Raw genomic sequence first — 18,644 nt, 5'->3', positions numbered from 1 at the left:
CTGCATCTCACATTTTCCGAGTATCAAAAAACTTACAGGTACTTTTTTTGTTTTTTGTTTTTTTTTAAACTTACTGATGCCTTTTTAAACAAGGGCCAAACTGTTTTTCAAACCTCTTAGAATACAAATGATGCAAAGAAGGAAAAAGTATGTAGGTTTAAGAACAATTTAAAGCTTATTAGTAGGTAAAAAACTGGCCCCACATGCTTTTTTTTTGAAATAGCTGACTTTTCAACTTGTACTGAAAATGGTGCAGTGATGCTTTTCAAACATAGTATCTATCACTCATGGCTGGCTTCTCTTCTAGCTCCTTCATATGCCTTTGGCGGCACCCGTATGCAGTAGAAGTACCCCTCAAATCCCCATCCCTCCAAAATCACAGAGGACTCCGGCACTGAGGAACAAGCCTTGTACAGGTACATTTTTAAGTTCATTAATGTCTGTTGACCTTACTTTATCTGATATATTCTTCAAGGTGAAATGGGCCAAGCACATTTTGTATGATCAACATTTGCTATTATCACGTCCTATTTGCAATCTTCAACACACACTTACTAAAAATCATCAACCACATGATTAGTAGCTGGGATATAAAGATGAATGACCTAGTCTCTGCCTTTGGGAAGATCGGTCTAGTAAAGGAAGCAGACACAGAAAGAGATGATAAAACATGTAAAAACTGTTATAGTACAGGAGCGAATGGTACCTCTTTGTGCCTAACCCATGTGACTGTTACAAAGGCGCTATTATAAGAGGAGATCTTGAAAAAGAAAAGAGCTGTGATCACTGGAATAAGAAGAAAGGACGTTTTAGGAAGTAACGTAGCACTGACATGCTGTGTCATACAGCATCACAGTGTAGGATAGAGAAATTAACAATAACAATATGAAAAACAGAGGAAAAAAGTCTGGAAAAATGGCTGTCACCTATGATTCTGTCAATGCGACACTCGTAATCCTACTGTGGGGAGATGGGGAGAAGTTATATCCAGGCCACGTCAGTTTCAGTGAAGTGGTAAGACTTCGAGAGAATGAGATTTTGAGTTTCATTCTGTGCACGGCAGAGCGCCTAAGTGAAGCATGATCTTCCACGCAAAGTAACGCTGTACTCCAGTTTAAGAATTAGAGGATTGGGCTGCAGTGTAGGCAGAGAATTCAAAATGGGAATGTAGTCTGAGATATTATGTGAAACTTGGAAGCCATCAGGTTTTCTTGGCAGTTGGAGGCATTTAAGAAGACAGAGCAGAAAAGATTATTTTGACACAACTTGTTAACAGAACTGAAGAAGGTGATACTAAAAAGGCACAGAGTTTGGCATGTGTGAGATACAAGGATAATGGTATCTTTTAGAAAAAGAGATGGAGGGCTTAGTGTTGGGAAGGGAGATGAAGCGAGGTTTTCATCCTGTTGGCAGTGTTCTGTTTTTTGATTTGGGAGATGGTTATACAGGTATTTGTTTGGCTATAATTCAGTGAGATACACATATCTTTATTGTGTACTTCTCTGTAAGTGTTATGTTTTACAAAATTAAAATAATTGTAATGGAGGTAAGATGGTCCCATTCACTGCCTTCCCTCAGTCAATAGTTACTGTGGGTCATTTATGTGCCCCACTGGTATTCCACTGCTACTTCACTGGTACTGGAGGCAGAAATGTAAAAAACTGACTTAGCAGACACATCAGAATAGGACTGAAAATCTGATCAAATCCATACTGCAAGACTATCACTACAGTGTATAGTTTCCTTGACACAAGTGATACGGATGCTGAGCAGTCAGCTGAACTTGCTCACCAGCTGAGTATTAACACCGCACACGGACTGTACAAACACCACACACTAACTGTACAAAGAAGGGATTGGAATTTATGCCACAAAAAAATGTTTAATGTTTTAGATTTCTGTCAAACTGGACCACACTATTAATACTAAATTGTGGATATCAAGAACCTATTGCATCACTGAAGAATGAGTACTAAAATTCACCCTTTATTCAAATTGCTCAAAGGCTTGGAATTTTTTCTTTAATGAAAAGAAAAAACTTAAAACAACACAAAACAAAAAACCGTGGTGCTTGGGTGGCTCAGTTGGTTAAGTGTCTGCCTTCGGCTCAGGCCATGATTCCAGAGTCCCAGGATGGAGTAGGGTATCAGGCTCCCTGCTCAGCAGGGAGTCTGCTTCTCCCTCTACCACTTCCCCTGCTCATGCTCTCATTCTCTTTCATGCTCTCAAATAAATAAAATCTTTAAAAAAACAAACTTTATGTGGCAATCTGAACAACTTCCAAATTAAACAGTATTTTCTGCCTTTGAAATTTTGAGACTGATATTAGGATTTAGATAGAAGATATTAACAAGACTAAATTCTTACCAGATTGTTCTGTATCAAAAGAACTTTTAACTGCTAGATTAGTTTCATCTGCTAAGACTACACTGGGATTGGTTTCCAGATGCTGACTGGAGATGCCTTGTGATATATTTTTATTATTCTTTGATTTACCTGTTAAAAAGGGAATAGGGAAAAAAATTAGTTAAATGATCAAAATAAAAATAAGCATCAGTTAATGCAGCTTGATGGTGATTAAGCAAATGTTAAATTTTATGTTAAAATTATGGTCTTCTGGATGTTTTTAACATGTTGGCTTATATATCATTGGCAGAAATAAAGATTTTTCCAACAGACCAGAGGTTCTTAAACTTCAGCCTATATGAGAATCATCTGGAGAATCCACGAACTTGCCCTTTTAACATGTTCTCAGATGATGTTATATGCTGGTTTGGAGACTACACTTAGAGAACCACTGCACAAGATCATAAAACTGAGGGCAATGCCAATTTCTTATATTCCTTTAGTATTATCCAATTGTGTTTAGTGTAATGTATGTGTAGTAGTTGACATCAACCTATTTGTGTTGACTGGCAATAATGCCCACAAAAAATACAAAAGGTTCTCCATTTTTACAGCTGAAGTTTATGGAAAAAATAACTCCCACCCCACTTTCTCAGCCGTGTGTTTGCTTTGATGAAAATAGGACTTTTTTCAGATGCTCTGGGAATGTTGTTTTAGTCTGGTTAAGGGGCCAAAGAAATTATAACTTTTTTCTTCTCACTGCCCTGGGATGGTCTACTTACCATAGTCAAAGAGGTCGAAGAGCGCTTGAAATGCTGGATCGGACTCTGTTTGTTCCAGGATATCCTGTATTGCTTCCTCAGACATATGGATTTCACTCTGCCAAAAAAGAGTGGTCCTGACTGAATTAGTATGTAGTGTAACACCGGCAAAATACCTAGAGGGCATAGGACAGCTTTAATTTTTTATGAATTACTTCCTGCCACGAAAATTTCTTCTGATTTTAACACTAGGGTCCTTTGAAACAACTAAAAACAACACTAGGAAGTAGAAAGTGAATGTTCCCTAATTCCACTTCCTAGAGTTAACTGCTTTGGTGGATATATTCCCCCAAATTAAAATAAAATGAACATAGGAACTACAGTTATGTGTGTATGTAAAACTTAAGTCGCACTCCAAATTGTTTTTTAAACTTGACATCCAGCACTAAGTTGACGGTGTGCAGTGTGATGCCGTGACCTACATATGCTGAGAAATGACGACCACAATCAGTTTAGTTAACACCCATCATCTCATGCAGCTACAAAAACAAGAAATTTTTTATTTCCTTGTGATCACTCTTAGGACCTACTCTCTTAACAATTTTCAAATATACCATATAGCAGTGTTAACTAGTCATCATGCTGTACATTACAACCCAGTACTTGTTTAACTTTTCGCTAGAAGTCTCTGTTTTTGACCACCTTTATCCAATATCCCCACCCCTCAATGTCCTGTCTCTGATAACTACAAACCTGGCTTATTTTCCTATCAGCTTGGGTGACCTCTATATAAAGCTCGCCCCTGTTATCTATCTGCTTTGGTCTCTTAATCTTTGAATATTTTGCTCATTTATTTGTCAGAGAGAGAGAGAGCACGAGCGCACTCAAGGGGGCACAAGCAGGGGGAGTGGCAGGCAAGGGGGGGAAGCTAGACAGAAGGCTCAATCCTAGGACCCTGGGATAATGACCTGAGCCGAAGGCAGACGCTTCACCAACTGAGGCATCTGGGTGCCCCTAGTCTGTTCACATTTAAAAGGGGCATGTCAAAAGCTACCTGCAAACTCTGCCAATGGAGGGAGCTTGTCAATTACCATCTACACAGCAGAACTATCTTGCAGGACAACCTGTATTTTTAGTTTTTTTTCTTTTGATCGAGTGACATTTTGCTGGGCGAGTGTATGACTGACAACAGTGTTTGTGGAGACAGGGTAAAACGCGGACAAGATTTAGAGGTTAACTACGACTTCCTCAATTTTGCACCCTATTTCCTGCTTGTAGCTGTCTCTACATTTGCTTTCAGAGCTACTGGTACTGAGTCTTTTGGGATTTCTATGTTGTAAATTTTTTCTTTTTTTTTCCTGAGCTTTGCCTTTACTGGCTTAGAATACTGGATCTCCAAAGTCAATGACCCCTTGTCAATTCTAACTTCAAGAGTTTTTTTTTTTTTTTCTGTCCTCTTCTTTATTCCTGTGGGTTTTTAAAATTTCCCCATACTGTCTCTTTTAATAGTAGGGTACAACACTAAATGTTTAATCCACTATCTATTTAAAAGAAATGAACCCCTTTGTAACAGGCTTTTTCTTTGCTAACTATGCCACATTTAATCAGTTCCCAATGTTGGACATTAGATAATACCACAGTGAAAATCTTTATCCAGGGATCACTTTTTTTTTTTTGTTTTTTTGTGGTAAATTCTTACTAGTGCAATTACTGAATCCACTGATAAAGAGTCAGAGGATATACATATTTAAAATTTTGAGAACTACTACCAAGTAGTCTTCCACAGAAATTGCTAAGAATTCCTGTTCTGTGTAACAATGTGCAAGCTCTTACCAATAATGGGTAATATCAATTTTTAAGCATCATCAGCCTACTAAATAAAAGTAATCTGTTCTCTTAATTTGTATTTATTACTGAGCTGAATATATCTCCATGTTTACTGGACATTTCAACTTTTTTGGGAAGTCAGTATGATTCAAACAGAATGAAAGTGAACATGCTCTAAAACCACCAGTCAGGGAGGCCTGGGTGGCTCAGCTGATTGAGTATCTGACTCCTGATTTCAGCTCAGGTGCTGATCTTGAGGTTGTAGGATTAAGCCCTACATCAGGCTCTGCACTGAGCATGGAGCCTGTTTGGGATTCTCTCTTTCCTTCTGCTCCCTGCTCCACTGCCCTGACTGGCTTACTCGCTTTTTCTCTCAAAAACAAACAAAACAGGGGCGCCTGGGTGACTCAGTTGTTAAGCGTCTGACTTCAGCTCAGGTCATGATCCCAAGGTCCTGGGATTGAGCCCCGTGTCTGGCTCCCTGCTCCACAGGAAGCCTGCTTTTCCCTCTCCCACTCCCCCTGCCTGTATTCCCTTTCTTGCTGTCAAATAAATAAATAAAATCTTAAACAACAAAACAAAACCAAAACCAGCCCCACCCCCCCACAACCAACAAAAAACTTCCCAAAACAAACAAGCAAACAAAAAAACCCTAGTGTGCAACCAAGGGGTAAAGGCTGCGCCCTACCCAAGGGCAGTCTGTAAAAATGTGCTGAAATTTCTCAAGTTTATCAGCTATCAGGGTAAAACACAACCACCACCTGTGTTTCCTGTAAAAGTTGGGGCAAACAGATTGTATCGATACTTCACACAAGGATGACATAGATTCTGAGCGAAAGCTTGGAGTAGTATGCCAGTAATGTAGCTCAGTAAAAATGTTTAATCCATTTCTGTCAATTTTACATGAAGATATAAGTTTAAAAAAAATACAAAAAAGAAATATGGAATAAAAACAGTAGTAAATCTTTTCAGCTAAAACATTAGATTTCATAGAAGTTACAGTACTAGGGTCTTCATTTACTCTTATTCTAATAATTGGGAGATTTAAGATTCTCAATTTTAGTTAGTTATAAAACATCCCACAATGCTGTATTCTTCAAGATTGGCAAGGCATACATTTGAATCCCATGAGACAGGAAACTCACATGGAGCAAAGAGTTAAAGTGGAACTTTCATGAAGTGATAAAAACTTGGGAGTTTTTATAAAAATGCCCATAAAATGAGAAGAAAAAGTTGTCTGAAGTTAAAGAGCCAGTTCATTTTGCTTATGGGAGCTGTCTAGGAGCCTGAACAACTATTTCTATATCCAGGAAGCTGAAAATTTACAGTAATGTAAATAATGTCGGGAACACAATGTACCAAATTATGAAATGGTGGATACAGTCTTATAAAAGTTAATGTTGGGTGCCTGAGTGGCTCAGTCATTAAGCCTCCGGCTCAGGTCCTGATCCCAGGGTCCTGGATGGAGTCCTGCATCGGGCTCCCTGCTCAGTGGGAAGCCTGTCTCTTCCTCTCTCACTCCCTCTGCTTGTGTTCCCTCTTTCACTGTGTCAAATAAATAAAATCTTAAAAAAAAAAGTTAATGTTGACAAAATGTACTTTTCTAGTAAGTTGCTTTATTCTCAACTTTAAAAATTAGAATCAAAAGAACCCTGAAATGAATGTTCCAAAGGTAACTGCACATCAATCTTCTAAATATTTTTAAAACTCAAAGTATAACTTACATAAAATAAAATGCACACATCTTAAGGCCACAGCAATTTTTAAAAAAGATTTTATTTATTTGACAGAGATCACAATTAGGCGGGGGGCAGGGGGGGAGCAGGCTCCCCACTGAGCAGAGAGTCCAATGCGGGGCTTGATCCCAAGACCCTTGGCATCATGACCTGAACCCAAGGCAGAGGCTTAACCCACTGAGCCACCCAGGTGCCCCAAGTCCATAGCAATTTTAAGGACTGTGTAACCACAGTGTGAAATGGGGCACCTGGCTGTCTCAGTTGTTGGAAGTGTGCTACTCTTGATTTCAGGGTTGAGTTCGAGCCCTTTGGTGGGTGTAGAGATTACTTAAAAATAAAATCTTAAAAAAAAAAAAAAAAAAAAAAAAAAAAATAAAACAATTCCCATCGCCCAAGAAAATCACACATCCAAAAAAAGAAAAAAAAAAAAACAAACAACAAAAACCCACACATCTACACAACCATCCCCGCTCCACCCCCTCCCTTTTTTTTTTTAGAGAATTTGTCCTTTGGCAAATTACTACCCTCACCTCAGTCAACAATTTCTGATTTCTACCAGCATCAATTTGTGTTGCTTGTTTTACAACGTTATACAAACGGAGGCACACTATAAACACATTCTTTTTTAGTCTATCTTTGATCAACATGTGTCTGAGGTTCAGCCGCGTTGTTATGTGTATTAGCTGCTTGGTTCTTCGCATTGTTCACCAGCATCCTGTGACTGCCAGAATCTGTTGATTCCTTTTTTGTTGGTGGATATCCGGATTTAGTGTTTGTCTGTTAGGATCAATGCTGTTACAAATATTCTTGTAGATGTCTTTTTTATAAACATATGTGAACATATTTATTTCTTTTGGGTAAAAACCTAGTAATTGCCGGGTCGTAAGGAAAGTGTACAGGTGGACACATAACTTTGTTAACTATCAATTTTCAGAACAGGTGGACCATTTCATAACTTCCTATCAGCAATTTTTCAGGGTTCCAGTTGTTTCATATCCTTGTCAACATCTGGTATTGTCAGATCGTTAACTTTCAGCCACTGTAGTGAATGTGAAATGGTATCTCACTGTATTCTTAACTTTAAATTCCCAAATGACAAATAACATTTTCTCATGGGCTTGGTGGTCATTCCTCTATCTTCTTTGGCTGGTCCAGTCTTTTATCCTTTTATTAAAATGGGTGGCTTAGCTTTTTATTATTGATTTGTGGGAGCTCTTTCTGTACTTTGGGTAAAAATTTTTTGTGAGATACATGTATTATGAATATTTTCTCCAAGTTGTTGGTGGTTTGACTTTTAATTTTTTGTTAATGATGATTTTAACAAGCAAGTATTTTAAGTTTTAAGGAAGCTTTTTTTTTTTAAACAGTGATTTGTGTAGCTTAAGAAGTCTTACCTACTCCAAGGTCACAAAGACTTGTAAATACTTTAAAAATTCCATCTCACCTATTTATACAACTGGCTTACTACTTCTCAGTGAATCTGATGTTTTTACTCAGTGGGGCAATCTGTTTTGCTGTTCTTTTAAAAAGTTATTTAAATCTGAATTTTCAACTTTTCCCAAATGTGAAATACTAGAAAGCAAAAGCAGAGGGTTGTGTCTTCTCTTTTTTATAATTTCTCGTAGTATTTAACACAGTGCCTTGATTATGGGAAGTATCTGATATTTGTGGAGAAAATATAAATAAGCAATTAAAGACTATAAAAATTCAGAATAGGGTGTATTCATCTGTTAAACATTAAGACAGGAGAAGTTTTAAAAAGAAGTACTGGTAGATAATTTAAAGTAGCTTTAAAAAGTTTGTCATATTTTGTTAAATTTACTGAACTTCACTATGGGAAGAGGTAGCAAAAAAATTTTTAAGTATTCTGAAGGAATACACCAAAAAATAAAAAAAATAAAAAAAAAAATTCAGTGGTTTTACCTAGAATTCACCTGAAAGCAAATCTGCTACAGTGAATTCACCTGGTGGGCATGGCAACAAGAATGGGTCATACCGTCCAAGAGTCCGAGTCAAAGGATGTGTCGCCATCACAAACTCAGCTGCTCTTGAGGAAGGTTATGTGCACACAAACAAATCTTTTTCTTTTAAACACAAGAACAAATATTAAAGATAAATTGTTAAATTCTTCCTTTACCAGCTGATGCTCTTCCATCTTCACTATCACTGAATAGCAACAGTGACTGTAGTCCCATCTTCCTTCTCTTGGCAGTAAACTTCACACAATTTATTCATTTAGTTAGTAACCTTTCTTTTTTAAAGTGTCTTGTTCATTTTACTTGGATTCATTATATATCTTTAACATTTAATTTCATCGTTTCCTCACATTATTATACAGTCTGTAGCAACGTAAAAGAAATGCAATTTATACTTATGTTGTACCGTATTGTTGCTAGCTGCCCACAAACATATCCCCCACTCACGTTGTATGGCTAAAGTAAAGTGTTTTACTGGTATATGGAAGAATTAGTGATAGTAGATGGGTTAGAGATGTCTTATAATTTTTACCATTTAAATAATATAATTTATACTGATTATTGGAAAATTCACTAATACATTTTCAAGAACAGATTACATTTATATTTGGATAATGAAGGAAATCTCTATCTAAAATTGTTATCTTAAATAATTTCATACATCTGTTGGCAATTTCTTTTTTTTGGTCAAGATTTTATTATTTTTTTTTCTTAAGTAATCTCTATACCCAACATGGAGCTCGAACTTACAGCCCCAAGATCAGGAGTTGCATGCTATACTGACTGAGCCAGGCATGCGCTTCTTGGCAATGGTTTTGAAATGAAACCAAAATACCATCAGTTTTAACTATGAGTATATGCACTACACACACACCCCCTAACCTATACCTGGAGTCCCAGGAGTTCATCAATTGAAGTCTCTGGTTCCGCAGGGTTGCTCTCTGTTTGCTTGGGCATTTGTGCAATATTGTTGTCGCTGTAATACAGAAAGAAAAATTTTTACCAGTCTCTCAAAATTAGGTGAAAACAGTTAGGCATCATCAACACACACATAGCTTACCTAGTCAAAAATTTATTAATGTTTTCTGCGAGCTTTTCTTGAAGAGATTTGTTACTTAGTATTTTTTCTCGTGCATTTTCAATAACCATTTGCTGGAAAAGAAAATCAATATTAGTAAAAGAATAGGGGAGAGGTTCTAGTGAACGGACGCTAGCTAGTTTTAACAAATCTAGGTGGAAACTCAGAAGTTACGGTGGGTGGCTACCATTGTATTAATGCTCGAATACTACACTTTACAAGTGTTTTCACAGATCCTTCACCAACTCTTTCTTCACTGATTACAAAACACAGCTCCAAACCCGAACTTTTCATACAGGGTTTTTAAAAAGCTGATGCTAGTAAAATGCCCTATTATGTTGCAAAATCCAGCATCCACAATGTATTTACAGGTCCCTAAACACAGCACTGCTTCTTACTTGGTACATCTGCACATGCTACCTATTCCAAATGGACTGTCTCCTCCTCATACATTTTACTACTCTCTATCCCAAGGCAATTACCCTGCAGTTTTACAGAAATACTGTAACACACAAATGCTACACACACACACACACACACACACACACACACACACGTAAATATCAATATTTTAAAACTCAGGAATATCTCAGACTACAAAGCTTAGTAAGGTCACTTACTTTTTCTACTGCAAATGCATTTGGATCCTGGAAATTCCTTATCGTTGAATGAGGCCCAGATAAAGTGTTACTTTTCCTCTGAGATTCACTGAAACACATTTCAGAGCTTGTCTTTTAAATAGTATAAAAAACGGATTCAATGATAATTACATATATAGATATAAATCTTAAGATCATGGAAGAACAGGTATTTTCCCTCTTTGTGGTAACAACAAAGCTTTGGCTAGAGTAGAAAACCATTCTACACTTGTATTAACAAGAAATGAATCTGAAGTCCAGCTTCACCACTTACTATGTGGTCTGTAGCAAGGTAAATGTTGTTTTTTTTTTTTTTTTTAAGATTTTATGTATTTATTTGACAGAGAGAGAGAGACCACAAGCAGGGGGAGCAGCAGATAGAGGGAAAAGGAGAAGCAGGCTCCCTGCAGAGCAGGAAGCCCAGTTCTGCCTATTTGACCTACTTTATAACAGGGTAAGATCAATTGCATTATTGGGTTTATTAAAGAATTGAATAAAACAAAGTATGTGTAAAAACTATTTAAAAAAATTTTTTTTTGAAACTGAGAGAGGCAGAGAGAGGAGAGAGTTTTTTTTTTTTTTTTGGGCAGTTTACTATAATTGTTAATATCTTTCTTGGCAATTTTTAAAAATTTAAATTCAATTAATTAACATATCATGTATTATTAGTTTCAGATGTAGAGTTCGGTGACTCATCAGTCTTAAATAACACCCAGTGCTCATTACATCACGTGCTCTCCTTAATGCCTGTCACCCAGTTACCCCATCTCCCCACCCACCTCCCCTCCAGCAACCCTCAGTTTGTTTCCTAGGATTAAGAGTCTTTTATGGTTTGTCTCAGTCTCTGATTTCATCTTGTTTTATTATTCCCTCCCTTCCCCTATGATCCTGTTTTGTTTCTTACACCCAACATAAGACTGAGATCATATGAAAATTATCTTTCTCTGATTGATTTCCCTTAGCAGAGAGAATCATAAGCAGGCTCCAAACCCAGCACAGAGCCCAACATGGGTCTTGATCTCATGACCCTGAAATCACTACCTGAGCTGAAATCAAGAGTCGGACACTTAATCAACTAAGCTACCCAGGCGCCCCTGTGTACAGACTTTATAAAAAAGCCAAGGTTTTTATGTTAGATACTGTTATAGTTGTTTTATTATTAAAACAATAAAGAAGGCTGAGGCAGCCTTGAATGAGAGACAACCAATTATAAAAATTCTAACAAAAATACCCATGGCATGGCAGTTTTAAGAAATCAGAAAAAGCATTTAAAAACTATTATCTCTCTTTTCTGAAATACCCTTCAAACAAAGACACATAGGTTAAACCAGAAAGAACTCTGCTCTCTAAGACTCCCTGAAAAAATTTCTGACTTTAAGACTTGAAATACTTGTTTGTGGAAATGCTAGTATTATTCCTATTTATTCAAAAAATAACAATCATCTAAAAAAAAATCTGAGATACTACAAATTTTAACCAACTGAGCCACCCAGGCGTCCCTATACTACCAATTTTAAGACATATTTTTATCTACTATTACAAAAAACCACTTCCAATGAAAGAGTAATAAGCCATTGATTAGAAGATACAACCTGATTTCAGGGAAGTTAAAATGTGAAAAAAAAATGCATTTAAGAATGGATATAATATAAATAGCCTGAGGAACTGAATCCATTCTTGTTACTTTATTCATAACGTAAATACGGTGATGTAATTCTTTAATTTTAGTGGTTATCAGAAACTCGTCCTTTCAAAATGCATTTACCTTTTGCGTCTAGCCGGAGACATGACTGTGGTCTGAGTTTTCTTTTCCTGAGGACCAGGAATGATATTTAAAGCCTCTCCAGCTGTATTTCAAGAAAACAAAGTATTAAGTCAAGGGCACAGAACAGTTTTCTAAGTGTGAATTAATGGAATAAGCAGCATTACAAAATGACTATTATTTTGTATTAAACTCAGCATATACTGAATGCTTTACCATGTGCAAGGCACTGTAAAATAAGATGAGTAAAATACGCTACGACTTCAAGTTTTATACAGTACAGGTACAGGACAGTCTCAACAAAAAATAACGTGGAAGGACAGAGGAACTGCTTCGTGTACACTACAGTGTGTGTATACTAAGTGCTTTTACGCAGAGGTGTAAACAAGGTTGGAGGAAAGATGCAACTGAGGAAGGATATAACTGATGGTGAAAAATTTTAGCTGCACAGAAGAGAAAGAAGACTGGTCTAAGAAGTAAGAGAGCAGGCACCTGAATTTTTATCCCAACGCTGTTATTAACTAGCTTTTGCTCCTTCCTATCATGCGTTTTCAATAGTTTCAAGTATACAACAATCAAGATACACGGCTTGGTGTCTAAGTTCATGCCTAGCTCTCAGCTTCACAGAAATAGGAGGGATTTGCAACACGCAGAGATGGGGGTGGACTGGGGGAACATTCCTCACTACAGAACAGACCGGCATGAACAAAGATACGGAGGTCAGATGTACTGTGTATTCCTTTAAAATCAAATACAACAAGAGTCTTTTCTATCCTGCGGTTAGAAGAGAAATAAGAATCCTAGATTAAAATGTCTCATTAAGTATAGTAATACGCTTACTTTAAGGCAAACCTACCCAAATTGTGTTCTACTTTCAGGCTTGTCTTTTTTTCCCTATAATTTTATAAAATGAGTATAGAAGTGCAGCATATCATCGATTCATATGATCGGACTAAAAACAAAATTTCAGAGAAGAAAATTCAAACTTACTGGCAGCTGTGTCTTGTGACTGTGAATGGTTGACCACTAGGAAATTGGACCTCAAAGGTGTTGCAATCTGGCCAGCTGGCCGGATAACCTGCACAGCTGCTGGAGGAGGAGGAGGAGGAGGAGGAGGTGGTGGCGGGGGAGGAGCAGTAGTACACTGTCCCGAAAGATACGCTAAAGTCAGCAACTCTGAATTCACGGGAGCTGCTTGAGCCGCAAGCCTTCTCTGTCGTTTGATTTCTGCAATTCCACTTCTTGTTCGGACTGAAACACATGAGCATTTAAAAGGTTAACTGTCGGAGTACTCTGGGCAATTTTAATAAGTCTACGTAATACTCCTACTGTTTAACATGTGAAATCTACAGATTAGGAAAAAAAAACCAAAACCCTTAAAAGTATCAACTAAGTTTATGATAAAATTACCTAATTTCCTGTGAAACAAACTGAAATGAGTACAGCTGCCCCATGTACAGCACAGGGGTTAGGAGCACCGACTCTATATACTTGAGAATGCAACTTAGGACTCCTCCAAAACCTAAGAGCCTACTGTTGAACAGAAGCCGTGCCAATAACCAACAGCTGACTGACACGTTTGGCATGTTATATTGTGTTCTTACAATAAAGCAATGTAGAGAAAACAAAATGTTAATAAGAAAATCATAGGAAGGGAATATACATTACACTCCTGTATTTACAAAAAAATATGTGAATAACTAGACCCACACCACTCAAAGCACTGTGGTTTGACAGTCCTCTGTCCACACAAACTTTATAAATCTACGAGTGTATTTCTTCTGCAATAATTCATACTATTACTTCCACAAATTAAGAAACAAACCTATGAAGTGAGAATTAAGAAGAGGTGAATAAATGAGAACCAATGAGACAAAATAGGGAGTATTTCAAATGCTTATTTCTGCAATAAATGAAAACCCTTTTATGATAATAACTGCACTTAGAAGAGCAGTAGTTTAAACAAAATAGATACTTAGCACAAATGTACTGTTTATTTTTTATTTATTTTTTAAAAGATTTTATTTATTTGACAGACAGAGATCACAAGTAGGCAGAGAGGCATGCAGAGAGAGAGGGGGAAGCAGGCTCCCTGCTGAGCAGAGAGCCCGACGCGGGGCTTGATCCCAGGACCCTGGGATCATGACCTGAGCTGAAGGCAGAGGCTTTTAACTCACTAAGCCACCCAGGTGCCCCTGTTTATTTTTCTTTAAAGTTTTTTTTTTTTTTTTTTTTAAACTTGACAGAGAGATCACCAGTAGGCAGAGAGGAAGGTAGAGAGAGAGAGGGGAGGCAGGTTCCCCTCTGGCAGAGAGCCCCATGCAGGGCTCCATCCCAGGACCCCGAGTTCATGACTTGAGCCGAAGGTAGAGGCTCAACCCACTGAGCCACCCAGGTGCCCCCCCCCCCGACCAAAATGTACCGTTAATGAAAATGTCCATCTGACAGTTTAAGTTTGAAGTAATTCTGAACATTATTTATAGTTTAAAGTTGAATACCAACCTCTCTGATTAGCAACAAACCCGGGGGAACTTTGCATGCTCCTAACAAATAAAACAAAATAGTTAGACATTAAACAAGTTCTGCTGGCAAGACACACTCTAATCCAGTAACAGGCACACCTGAATACACTGAATGAAAAGGTAACAGATCTCGCTCAGACAAAAAAGACAAGCTTATTTTTTTGAGGGGTGACCAAATCTTACTTGCTTTAGAAGCGGCATGTAAGCGCTCAGGCACATAGGACTTTAACCATCAAGCTTCTATTCAGTGCAGTATGCATTAGAGAACTTTAACATCCCATTAAGGATCTGACTTGACTTTAGGAAGTAAATGTATTTAAGAAAGCTATGTATAAAATTTTATAGTTATTACTTTTACCGCTAGAGATATCTTCCCAGAGAAATTCTGATTTCACATAGGACTCTATAAATACTTCAAAATCACAAAGTTAATTTATTAAATTTATCAAATTTATTACTATAAAACTATTCTATCCAGCCTCTAATAAGAGAGAAAAGCAAACATATAGCTCACAATATAAGGTGATTCTCCCTTTATAATGGTTACCCAATGACAGACACTACTATCTTCCTGGGAAATCTGTTGAGTCTCTACCAACAGGAACAACAAAACTTACCAAACTGATTAAGCATTTTTTTAAAGAAAAGATTTCTTATTTGAGAAAGAAAGAAGAAAAGCAGACTGCTCGCTGAGCAGAGAGAGCTTGACGTGGGGCTTGATCCCAGGACTCTGAGATCATGACCTTGAGCCAAAGGCAGATGCTTAACCGACTAAGTCACCCAGCTGTCCCTGAATAAGCATTTTTAAGAAGCACCAACCAACCTGGAGAATAACTCGTTAAGAGCCTTTTATTTTTATGTAGTATCTTGTCAATAGGATATCTCAGTAACTTATAAATATTTACAGGTATTAATTAAATTTTGAACGTCTTTTTTTTTAAGAAACGTTTTTTTAAAAAATTTTATTTATTTACTTGACAGGGAGAGAGATCACAAGTAGGAAGAGTGGCAGGCAGAGAGAGGGGGGAAGCAGTTTCCCTGCTGAGCAGAGCCCGATTCGGGGCTTGATCCCAGGACCCTGGGATCATGACCTGAGCCGAAGGCAGAGGCTTTAACCCACTGAGCCATCCAGGTGCCCCTGAATGTCTTTTTTAAAATTTTTTCAAAAAAATTACTTATTTATTTAGAGAGAAAGACTGTGTGAGCAGGGGGAGAGGCAGAACGGAGAGAATCTCAAAATCTCCCTGTTGAGGAGGGAGCCCAAACCCCTGACCTTGAGATCATAACCTGAGCAGAAATCAAAAGCTGGATGCTTAACTGACAGAACCAACCAGGTGCCCCAGATTATCAATGTTTTTGAAGATTATGTGAAAGGGAAGAAATGAGGTGAAAAGGGGGGAAAAAGGTAAGACTATCAAATAAGATGTAGTACAAAGTTGAACAGAAAGCATTTGAAGTCATTGTAGCAGTTTAAACTGAGAAAGGAAATTGAGCCCCTGCTGAGTTTTTTTTTTTTTTTTTTTAAAGATTTATTTTACAGAGAGAAAGGGAGCAAGAGCAGGAGGCACAGAGGTACAGTTCCAAGCAGATTCCCTGCTGAGCGCAGAGCCCTGAGTGGGGGCTTGATCTCACAACGTGAGCTGAAACCGAGGGCTGGATGCTCAACCGACTGAGCCATCCAGGTGCCCCGAGACCCTGCAGAATTTATGTCAGGTGTTCACTGGTAGCTCTGGGAGAAAGGGTAGAAAATTCCAGTTTTTATACTAGATTCTAAAGTTAAATATGAGATGTTATAACTGATACCAGTAAGGACTGGCATCCAACGACGCCAAAACTGGCATTCCAAGGCCATGACCTAGGTAAACGGTGGGCACTGCTACCATGAGGAAATTCTAAATTAAAGATTCAAAAAGTAGCATTATTATTCAAGCTTGTTTCTTTATAGGGCATGAACCAATGAGGCATGAATTCAACACATCAATTCTTTGCATGAGTAATGAAGATGAAACTATGTGAGGGAATTCACACAAGACTGGCATTAGATTTGTATTCTAGCCAGAGATCTGCCTCTAACTTGCTATGGGAACCTGGAAATGTCATTAAACATCTGTAAATCTCAATTTCTTTTTTTTTTTTTTTTTTAAAGATTATTTATTCATTTATTTGACAGAGATCACAAACAAGCAGAGGCAGGCAGAGACAGAGAGGGGGAAGCAGGGTCCCTGCTAAGCAGAGAGCCCCATATAGGGCTCAATCCCAGGACCCTGAGATCATGACCTGAACTGAAGGCAGAGGCTTAACCCACTGAGCCAGCCAGGCGCGCCCCCCCCCCTTAAAGACTTATTTATTTGCTAGCGAGAACGAGCGAGTGGGAGTACAAACGGGGTAGCAGCAGGCAGAGGGAGAAGCAGAGTAAGCAGCCTGATGCGGGACTTGATCCCAGGACCCCCGGCATCATGGCCTGAGCTGAAGGCAGCCGCTTAACCAAATGAGCCACCCAGACGTACCTCAATGTCCTGATTTCTAAAGATTTTATTCAAGTAGGCATTTTATGGCAAGTTATTCCAATAAAAACCAAATGAATATCAAGAACCTCTAGGGTAAATTTAAAATTAGATCAGTATCACAGAAATGCACTGTGTGGGTCATAAGAAGATTTAAACCTGAATAGCTTCCTACATGTGTTTGCGTTCCAAAATCATGCATGTTCTGATAAGCTTACGATACAGGCTTTTTATTACCTGATCTGAGAAAGTGTATGGTCTAACTTCTTCCATAGAGATGACATAATTGCTGGGACATCATTTGATGTTTCTAGATCATAAGAAGAAAAGTTTCTTAATAAAAACAGTTGAAGAAAATTCACCCCTTGATTTAGACACAAAATGAACAAAGAAAACAAACTTTTCTTTCAGCTGTTGACATGCTGGAAACTAAGAAATAAGCCTCTTTTGTAATACAACCTGCAAAGCTATAAAGGAGATCGCCTTCTTTTCTTAAGCCATTGAGTATCAGATGCAATATGAGGGGAAATGGAAATTTGTAAAGCCTCTGAAGCTTTTATAGATTAACTTTATACCGTCTTTGTATTAAAAAAAAAAAAAAAAGACAAACTATTTTTTTTGATGATTTTTAAGTAATCTCTACTTCTGACGTGGGGTTCGATCTCACATCCCTGAGACCGAGCACTGCATGCTCTACCAACTGTGCCAGTCAGGTGCCGCCCCAAAAAGACAAACTACCTTAAATATGTTCTATTTGACATCATGTTCTATTTGAAAGTTAATAAGCTGATTTATAATAAATACCATAAAGGTTATGCAAACTCCTTTGACTATGGAAATTATTTTGCTACAACCGATGTTTTTATGTCCACATCACTGCAACTGCTCAGCAACCACTCAATAAAAGCACCACCAGTTACTATTCTTAGGAGTTACAGGTAACATTCCTGGGAATGGATTCATTTTTTTAGGATATGCTCTAAAAGCCCACAGTGATAGAAAACTTCTAGGATATTTAAAATCCTTACCATATATTTTGAAAAAACTCAAACCAGAGAAAGCTACCCAACATAAAAATGGGACTAAAACTTTGTATTCCAGTAGCATATTCTTTTTATTGTTGTGATCTTGGAAAAGTTATATGGCTTCTCCAATTCTCAGTTTTCTGATACTTAAAAATGATCTTAATAATCAACCTGTAACTGGGTTATTTTAAGGACTGAAGTAAAACTAAGGAAAGCATCTAGCACAAAGCTGTCTAGAGACAAAAACTCAATAAATAAATAAAAAGATAAGCATCTTTCCTTTTTTCAGTGTTATTGTTTTATGGTTCTTTTTTTAATGTCGTCAACTATAAAATTTATCAGTATTAGAGAATAAAATAATTTTAACTTTTTCCCTAAAACATTAACTTAGGCAAGTATTATTTTATATTTTGGTTACTATAAACCAGAATTTTATGATTGGTTCCTGTGTCGAGATTTAGACTACCAA

General features: G+C 37.5%; 1 protein-coding gene across 5 annotated transcripts in view; it reads right to left on the bottom strand.

The window, feature by feature from the left end:
• LOC111153680 (protein NPAT) overlaps window positions 1-18,644 on the bottom strand; it is a 68,243-nt gene that overhangs the window by 26,091 nt on the left and 23,508 nt on the right. For all 5 annotated transcript variants that reach the window (XR_002641026.1, XR_002641025.1, XR_002641027.1 and 2 more), the window contains exons 4-12: window positions 17,388-17,460; window positions 14,627-14,667; window positions 13,115-13,375; window positions 12,128-12,209; window positions 10,345-10,432; window positions 9,707-9,798; window positions 9,535-9,622; window positions 3,129-3,225; window positions 2,368-2,496 (exon numbers count right to left, since the gene is read on the bottom strand). Coding sequence is in view for 1 of the 5 variants with exons in the window: in XM_022512834.1 (XP_022368542.1) it covers window positions 2,368-2,496; window positions 3,129-3,225; window positions 9,535-9,622; window positions 9,707-9,798; window positions 10,345-10,432; window positions 12,128-12,209; window positions 13,115-13,375; window positions 14,627-14,667; window positions 17,388-17,460 (951 nt within the window). In the remaining 4 variants the exon portion in view is untranslated. The remainder of the gene's footprint in view (window positions 1-2,367; window positions 2,497-3,128; window positions 3,226-9,534; window positions 9,623-9,706; window positions 9,799-10,344; window positions 10,433-12,127; window positions 12,210-13,114; window positions 13,376-14,626; window positions 14,668-17,387; window positions 17,461-18,644) is intronic.

The sequence above is a fragment of the Enhydra lutris genome, unplaced genomic scaffold, assembly GCF_002288905.1.
Source record: "Enhydra lutris kenyoni isolate GAN:26980312 unplaced genomic scaffold, ASM228890v2 scaffoldscaffold34, whole genome shotgun sequence".
NCBI lineage: Eukaryota > Metazoa > Chordata > Mammalia > Carnivora > Mustelidae > Enhydra > Enhydra lutris.
This window is presented reverse-complemented; position numbering and strand designations above follow the sequence as displayed.